This window comes from Lactuca saligna, chromosome 3 (assembly GCF_052625555.1).
Source record: "Lactuca saligna cultivar CGN05327 chromosome 3, ASM5262555v1, whole genome shotgun sequence".
NCBI classification, from domain to species: domain Eukaryota; kingdom Viridiplantae; phylum Streptophyta; class Magnoliopsida; order Asterales; family Asteraceae; genus Lactuca; species Lactuca saligna.
This window is the reverse complement of record NC_136419.1, coordinates 199,370,670-199,380,094: the sequence shown is the minus strand read 5'-3', so window position 1 is coordinate 199,380,094 and position 9,425 is coordinate 199,370,670. Positions and strand designations below refer to the sequence as shown.

The 9,425-nt window shown below is 35.1% G+C and overlaps 1 protein-coding gene across 1 annotated transcript; it reads right to left on the bottom strand.

Moving 5' to 3' along the window:
* Nucleotides 1-4,729: 4,729 nt before the first annotated feature.
* LOC145034106 (protein GAMETE EXPRESSED 1-like) lies at nt 4,730-8,659 on the bottom strand. The gene is made up of 7 exons (XM_078982497.1): nt 8,102-8,659; nt 6,567-7,075; nt 5,915-6,502; nt 5,697-5,823; nt 5,428-5,614; nt 5,191-5,335; nt 4,730-5,097 (listed from the first exon to the last, which is right to left on the bottom strand). Exons 2-7 carry the CDS (start codon nt 7,046-7,048, stop codon nt 4,842-4,844), a joined length of 1,785 nt encoding a protein of 594 aa, XP_078838623.1. The 5' UTR covers nt 7,049-7,075; nt 8,102-8,659; the 3' UTR covers nt 4,730-4,841.
* Nucleotides 8,660-9,425: the final 766 nt, after the last annotated feature.

Genomic DNA, 9,425 nt, shown 5'->3' with positions numbered 1-9,425 from the left:
TGAGTGGTGGGGGGGGGGGGGTTAGAGATCGAGTTAGGGTAAGGAGAGAGTGAGAGTGATGGATCGTGGTGGGTTCTTGTTGCCGGAAAAAGTTTTGCGAGAGTACATAGTTGGTGGAGACGGCGATAAAAAATGGCGGGTGGTGCAAGGTTGGAGAGTGGGTGGTGGTTCACTGTCGATGGTGGTGAGGACGATGATACAGGGGGATGGACTTAGGGTTTTTGATATTTGCTCAAGGGAAAAAGTGAGTGTAGAGGGAAACGTTATGTTTAATTTATTATATTTCTAAAACGTCAATGCTGAATGCCTCTTACTTTCTGAAACGAAAACGGAATGTGTGTATTGATTAGTAAGCATTAAATGGTTGTACATGATGTAGCATGTGCGGTACCTCTTAAATTTCAAGAAATATTAAATATGTTTTATATAATAGTATATATATATATATATATATATATATATATATATATATATATATATATATATACACATAGCTTTTACACAACCTAAACCAGAATTTTACTCTTTTCCTCTATTTTTTTTTTCAAAAATGTCTTCTTCCAAAAGGTGAAGCAAAGAAAAAAAAATACCAGTTAGAAACACCACCACCCCAAATACCTTCATTTGATCAACTGATTTTTTCACCTCCGTATTACCACTACGGCGGTATGTTTTCGTATTTTCCACAACGATCAGCATAACCACTACCATAAACACCACCACTACAACAAACACTATCACAACCCGACCCAAATTTTAATTTATTTGATTTTTTGTCACAACTCGAGTTTGTTCAACAACCACAAACACAACAAGAAACGGTCGTTTCTGGTTCCGAACTAGAATTCGTTACAGAAACTCAGCCCACTCGAACAACAACTAAAATAAAAGTGAATGCGGAGGCTAAATGTTGGGAACCTCGGGAAGTATGAGTTTTGACACAATCTTGGATCGATATTTCAGAAGATGCGACGGTTGGAAAGACCAAAAGCATGATCGCTTTGGGATTCACGTTTTACATAGGTTCCATAAAGGAATGAACCGTGGAGAATACCGTACAAAACATCAAGTGTACTCCAAATGGGGGAAGATGAACAAGGAAATCATGTTGTTTAATGAATTGTGGAACAACATGAAACGTCAATGGAAAAGTGGAGAAAGAGATGGAGTGATTTTGAAGAAAGCGTTGAAAGTGTATCAATAAGAAAATCTGAAGGCTTTCAAGTTTCTTGAAGTTTGGAAATTTTTGAAAGATAACAAGAAATGGCTGAGTAGCAAAACATCAGACGAGCATATCGACAGTGGTTCAAAACGCAGCCAAATATCTGAGTCCGACCACACTACATTAGATGTTCGTGTTCAATTTGATCTGAACAAAGATGAATATGTTCCAGTTTCACCACCTTCCCTACCAATGGGAAGAGACAAAGCAAAAAGCAAAGGCAAAGCATCGGATTCAGATGAGTTGAAACAAATGGGGGTCGACATGATGTAACAGCCCGGATTCCCATGTATTATTCATTCTTATATTTTGGTATTTTGTGAGGAGACTCGGCGAGTTGGAGCTCAAACTCGCCGAGTAGGATCGCGATTTTGGACGTGGATTCTTTTTCTGGACTCGGCGAGTCCATGCTGTTTAATGAAAACCTAATTCTCCGGGTTTGGAGCCTATTTAAGGGCACTTATAGCCTCCCATTGCGGCTACCAGTCCCTTGAGAGAACCCTAAGAGAGCTAATTCGTTTTGGGAGAGAGGAAGTCACTTTTGGGCTTTTGTATTCTTTGTTTAGCAAGAGGAAGGTGGCAAGAGCAAGGAGGAGGTGAGATTCCAGCAGATCCAGAGTCCAGAGGCTTCATTTTGAGGTAATGGTTCGAATCTCCTTCAGTTATAGGGTTGATCTTTAGAGTTAAGGTTTTATAACCCTTTTGGAGAGTGATTATGTGAAGCAAATGGTCCTTCTTCGAGTTTGTGCCTTGGATCTGGACTCAAAGAGGTCCAGAGACCTTAACCATTGGAGCTTTTTAGGTTATTAGGGAGTCATTGGACCTAGGTGGTTATTTTTGGGACCAAATCTCCTTTTGATGCCTTGTGGGGGGTTATACAAGCATCAAGTTTCGAACTTTACGTGACATTCGTGCTTGGGAAGGCCAGATCTATGGTTTGGGAAAGCAGATCTGACCTCAGAAGGTCAATAAAAGTGTGTGCATGGCATGAACTCGCCGAGTTGTTCTTGGGACTCGGCGAGTAGGGTTGCGGTTTCACGTAAAGCGTACAGCGAGTGGACTCGCTGGGTTGGGGGATAACCCAGTGAGTCAGGGAGAGTCAATATGGGGTTGAGTCAAGCCGGAACTCGCCGAGTTGTTCTTGAGACTCGGCAAGTTGAATCGTGGTTGCCCTGCGATTCATGCCAGGTGGAACTCGTCGAGTTAGGGGAGTGCTCGATGTACCAAGAAAGGATCCGAGGGAGTCAGTGAACGCGTATAGACTCGCCGAGTTGCTTTGGTGCACTCGCTGAGTCCGGTCAAAGTTGACCGTTGACCAGAGTTGACCAATGTTGACTTGATAGGGTTAGTCAACCTTAGTTGTAAAAGTGTTAATTAGAGATATATTGTATTATAGGAAGATTATAGTTCGGGGGATCGGGCACGAGTGATTCTAGGGATTTGCGAGTTATCGAGATACACGAGGTGAGTCTTCTCACTATACTTTACCTTGAGTTGGTAACTAGAGTTATGTGATACAGTGCTTGTATGTTATATATGTGTTATGTGTTGCGCTGCATTATTCTATGTGATTTATGTTGTGCATGTTTACAGAGTTAGAACCTGAGGGTTCACAGAGTTTGGGTGCACGGACCCACAGAGTTATAGCCTCGAGTGGCTATTATGTGTTATATTTGGTATTTTGGGGAACTCACTAAGCTTTGTGCTTACAGTGTTTGGTGTTATTTGTTTCAGGTACTAGTGGCGACCGTGGGAAGGCGCCGGCTTGATCAGTACACACACACGGGATTTTATGTTATGAGATCTTGGGATTTTTGTATGACATGAATTGAATTTCAAACATTGGTGTTTTTACGAATATTAAATTAATTATGTTTTTATAAAATGCGAAAAATTGTTTTGGAATTTACGGTGTTACACATGAAGAGTATAAAAGACAGAATGAACAAGATTTTGCAAATTGCTTCTGAAAGAGAACTTCGGAAACAAAAGGAGAGCGACATATGAATACTCGCGATGGACACGTCGAGTATGATCGGGGACGAGCTTCAAGTTATTTTGGCGATGAAGAAGGAAGTGAAAAAACGTTACGTAAATCGTAGCTAATTTCTAGTTTTTCTTTTTCAAGTTTTTAAAATAATTAAACAAAAAACAAAAAATAAAAAAACAAAAAATAAAATTGTGGCACCACTCTCTTGGTGTGGCAAAAAACCACACTTGTGTGGTAAAAAATGATGTGATGCTTATATGGCGGAAAAAGGAATACGGTTTCGGTAGTATCACTTCTTCCAGCCTAATGGGAGTGTGAGTAATTGGCCATTCTAAAGAATATATATATATATATATATATATATATATATATATATATATATATATATATATATATATATATATATATATATATATATATAGGTTCAGGTTCAGGTTCATTTGAAATCATTCTAATTTTGTAAGACCGTGAGACCAAATCTAAAAATAATTTTAAAATGCAAAATAAATGGAAAAATCCAAAAATTCTTTTTTTAAATATTATTTTCGGAACTTCAATTAACTAAAAAAAATATAAAAAAAATAAAAAAAAATAAAAAAAAATCCGTTTTGTTTTTTTTTTGAAAAATACGTGAAATATTCTAAATAGAATATTACACTGACATATTCTAAAAAATAATTTTAAAATGCAAAATAAATGGAAAAATCTAAAAATTCTTTTTTTTAAATATTATTTTCGGAACTTGAATTAACTAAAAAAAATAAAAAAAAAATAAAAAAAAATTCTATTTTTTTTGAAAAATACGTGAAATATTCTAAATAGAATATTACACTGTACATATTCTAAAAATAATTTTAAAATGCAAAATAAATAGAAAAATCAAAATTTTTTTTTTAAATATTATTTTCGGAACATGAATTAACTAAAAAAAAATAAATAAAAAATAAAAAAATGCGTCTCACTGTCTCACAAAATATAGGTGGTCTCAAATGAACCTAACCCTATATATATATATATATATATATATATATATATATATATATATATATATATATATATATATATATATATATATATATATATATATATATATATATATATATATATATATATATATAAACAAAGACACACCATAACAATAAATTGATATTCAATACTGGCTTACAACATTATTTAACATTTATAAAGGATTTAGAACCCCGTGATCATCATGTGAACATAAATTAACAAATGGAAATGTAAACTACCAAAACTAGGATGTCACAATTAATTTGTGTGGGTGAATGTGTGTATGTGCATGATGTGTTCGGATGAAAACCATTGTGTTATACATTATCCACGTAAGTATTTAAAACAACCAACTCCCATATGACGGTATTTGGCCCCAATTTGAAATGTTGTTGCATATATTTAAAAAAAAAAATCCTTGCATAAACCAGGAAAAATATGACAGGTTGCATAAAAATAACTAATTAACCCAATAAAAGATAATTAGATTTTATCATTGTTATGGATCATATTTATGGTTCCTATAGAACATGCATATATATGTAGAACTGTATCATCTCAAAGAAAATTTTAATGAGTTGATGAGAACACATCTTGCCTCGATGTTTATTGATCTTAAAGTTATAGATGACGCTGGCGAAGATTATACTGTCTGGAAACTGAAGGGATGATTGAAACCTCTCCAACTCCTTCAGGAAGCGTATAGTCAAAGTCTTCCAATTCATCTTCAGGTAAATCAGTGTCAACCCATGAAGACCAGTCCACATCATCATCATCATCATCATCATCATCATCTACCATCTCTTTATTTCCTTGCATGCCATTAACCTTCTCAATTAGTGATTGTAGCATACGATGGTTCAATGTCTCATAATCTCTGCTTGAATTCAATAACACAAACAATATATAAGTGATATTTAAAAAAAAAAAAAAAAAAAAAAGCTTCTAATGTTAGAGTCTTCATCTTTACCTATATGTGTATATGGCATACAGAAGTTGACATGATGCGAGAAGCGTGAATATTGACCTAACAATGCTTATAATCCATGTCTGTTGTTCAATGTCATTTCCATAACGAAACACAACTAACTCAATCACAAACGTCACACATAATCCTACATAAAAAGAAAAAAAAAAGAATTAGAGATTATTGTAAGATATGGAAACATCCTATACGTGAATTGATTAAATTTTTTAGCTAATTTACCTATATAAAGCCTGGACCTCACATTATACGTTTGTTTTGTACTTGTGAACATATAGAGCGTGAAGATTAATATAAAATACACAACGAAAGCTTTAATAGCTCGTGATTCAAGCAAAATTGCATTGTGCAGAGTGAAAAGCTTGTCAATTGCAACAAACATGCTCGTTTGCTTTGACTCAAAAATTTCCTATCAAACAAACATCGAAACAATGTAAATATTATTTAGAATGATAAAGAAAACAAATTATCGTAACAAAAAAAAAAAGAACCTGGGCAGCTAATATGGATTTTGAATTCTCAACTAGATGATCATGAACTTGTTTAAGTTGTTGTTGCCTTTGTATGAGTTCCTGTTGTTGACTATGACCAAGCTCAATCAACTGTTGCAAAGTCCCCCTTAAATCAAATTATAAAACTCAATAAGTATTATATATACATAGAAATATATTATGTACTTTTTTTTTCGTTTTTTTTTGTTCTAATTTACCTGCTCTCTTCAAGGGCTTGGGATTGAAAACTTGTGACAGTTTCAAGAGCCTCGAGTGCAGCATTTTGGCTATCAAAAAGTTGTTTTTGCTTCTCTAATGAAGTTTCCGCTATGTTCTCAATATCATCAGCTTTGCTTTGTAACGTATCCATCTTCATAAACATTGCATCTCCAACTTTTCCAATCTCTTTTTCTACTTCAACAACTTCATTCTTCAAATTCTTCAATTCTCCCCCAATCTTATTCGCAGATTCATTCAACATCATCATCCCTTCATCTAGTCTTTCGTTCATTTTATTTTGTCCATTACGAAGCTCCATTTGAGAATCCGCTAGTTTGAGGGATTGCTCATAAACCGATTGTGAATGCTCTAACACAACACCTACATGTTGTTCAACGTTTTTTGATGTTTTAGCCACTTGTTGAGTTTGAATATCAATAGACGCCAATGACTCATGAATATGTTGTGAAGTATGCGATAGACGCTCTGCCTTCTCTTCTATGTTCTCTAATTTCTCCTCTGCATATTCAGCCGACCTTTTCAGTTCATTCACCAATCTTTCTGTTTGTCTCTTGAATGCATCCGTCCTACATTAGTAATAGTTAGAGAGAGAGAGAGAGAGAGAGAGAGAGAGAGAGAGAGAGACTCAACTGTAACTGATGACAAATGGAGTTTGTCTCAAGATAGAACTCAAGATAAATCCTATGAGCATCTTCATCTAACTTTTTAAGACAAGTTTTCATGGGAGCTTTTACGTCACAATAAGGAAAATGAGACCTCCCAGTGTCCTTCTGAAAGCAATCAGTAAGATGCCAAGCGAGTCTAGAACGTTGTTCTTCACCTGCTAGAATCTCTGAGCATCCTGTAAATAAATTTTGATATGCGTTTTGCCAACAAGAATTTGATGCAACAACTTTTCTCTTTGCTTTTTCAACCAAAGTCATTCCTTTCTTGCTATTCAAGGATTCCATTGAGAATTCAGCAACCACATTGTGTGAAACATCGGGAAACGTTGAAGGCTTCTCACTAGATTCACCCTTAGTAGTGAAAAACCAACTAAATGACTCGATGTTGTGTGATAGAAGCAAAAGAACCCATAGGATCACAAAGTTATAACGCTTATGGTGATTCATCGGATCCAGTAAAGAACAATAATAAGCCTATATGAAAAAAAAAAAAAAAAAAGTGTAGAAATATAATCAGTAGTGCGATGCGTAGAAGCCAATGATTAAGGATCGAAAAAAAAATTATTGGAGAGACGAGTTTATAAGATGAATAGTGCAAAACTTGTGAGGCAAGAAATACGAATACTTTATAATTAAATATTTAAGTGGAATAGAATTGATAGAAATGCATCGGCATAATTCGGAAAAAGAAAAGACAATAGGTCAACAGTGAAGGGCCTACCATATATATAATATTGAAATGACTATGCCCATGAATATATATAATATTTATGTTAAAATATTAAAATATTAAAATATATATGTTGCTTTTGCGTGAAGAAAACGGACATATATAACACTTATCCTATCAACCGACTTGTGATTATATGATTCTAAGGCCGGAAAATAGCGGTGGATATATACATACTGAATACATGACAAAACACAACATTTCTTAGGATTAAAATAATCTAAGGAGCACATATGCTATCACAAAGAGAAGACAAAAACTCAGTCTCTAGAACCAATAGAAACGATGGCATACAAGTTAAAAAAATGTATATAAGGTTACTTTGAACATTCCAACATTCTTTGTAATTGTAACCACCGATATGAAATTCAGGAATTCGTTCATTCAAATGGAAAGCTAATAACTTCTTTTAAGTAACAAATATTCTTGTATAGCAGAGTAATGCCAATATATATAACCATTAGACACCTTCCATTTTTGTCCTTCTACAAAACGTTACATATATAACCACTTGACATGATAATCCCAGATCGAAGATTCACAACTAAATTAAAGTTATAATAGTATTTCGTTTGTCTCATAACTCATAAGTCACATTAACCGGTTCTTCCGACCTTAACAAGCGGCTGTTTCTGAACCGGTCAAACCCGGCTGGTTTAGTCAAAACCGGTAAAAACCGGCACAGTTTGAACCATTGAAACCCAGAGATGAAACATTCAGAACAGGATTTAACAAATGTATATTTTCATAAACACTTCGTGATCACTTACGAGAAGAGACACCAAGTTTAGTCGAAGGTGGGAAACTTTGTTTAACGTATGAACCGGTGCTACTGTAAAACTCGCCGATGATCGGAGTCCTTTAAATAATGATTGCTCACCTTCTTATGTCTTACATTTGATCGATGTGGGATGATTACTGTTTATGTTGATAGCTCTATTAAACTTAATAGCACCAAAAGTAGAAGCTTTTCACCATTGACGCATTTGATAAAAACTTGACCCTCAAATGGAAATTGGGTTACTTACAGGTAAGATTAACACTCCCAACGAAGTTCGCCTCGAAATGAAAGGAGAAGAAGAACCCATCGATTACCAAATGTGTGAAAGGGTAAAACATGGTTTCAAAGGGATGAAACGATTGGGGGTGTCAATGGATCGTCGGTATTTTGTTTCAACCCTTCGTTACCCAATTAACTCCGCTGGTAATCGACGACCACCTAATACCGTAATTACTCCGTGGCAAAATTGTAATTTGGCGGTGTGACTTGTGAGCAACCACGGAAGAAGATGATGTTGATGTCTTCATTTTTCTAATTGCTTTATCAATCGAAGGGTTTGTAACTTTGTATAGTAGGTTGTACCTTACAAACAAGGGAAAATGACTTACGAGGAACTACCTTTTATCCATATTAACATATTGGAATTTTTTTTTTTTTTTTTTAATAATAAATCAACTAATTTGTTTTAACTGTTTAAATTACACCAATATCATTGGCTAATACATGTTTTAACCGGCAACTCAAAGCGAAAATGATTTAGGAGCGTAACTTCCTCTTATCCGTGTTCACATATTGACAACTTCTTATTTTTTGTACATAAGAAAGCAACTAACTTGTTATAACTGTGTAACATCCCAAAAATCATGACAAAAAATTTTCGTTTTTAATTTAATACTAAAACCATAATTGTCAAACAATTTATTTAATACTCCGATATCGGGCCTCGCCCGGCATCAGGCCCCGCCTGGCATCGAACCCCGCTCGGTATACAAATTTGTCTCTCTTATGCCCCACCTACTAAACACATACAATCATATAACATACTAACACATAAAGAAACATACTCTACTGCATCCCTGTCTTAAGAAACATACTCTGCTAATAATGAGATACGAAACTTCGTCCTTACTCAGCTAGTTCCAGCCAGGGCTTCAGCAGTACAAGGTGAGTCTCCTCACTGTGTGAATGGGTCTAAGGCCATAATGCCAACCCATGTAGTCTATGAGTAGGAAGGCCCAGGGGTTAGCCTTAGGCATTGTATGCTAGTATTTTATTCAAGACCAAGGTTTGATGTCGAGCGGGTGCCCGATGAA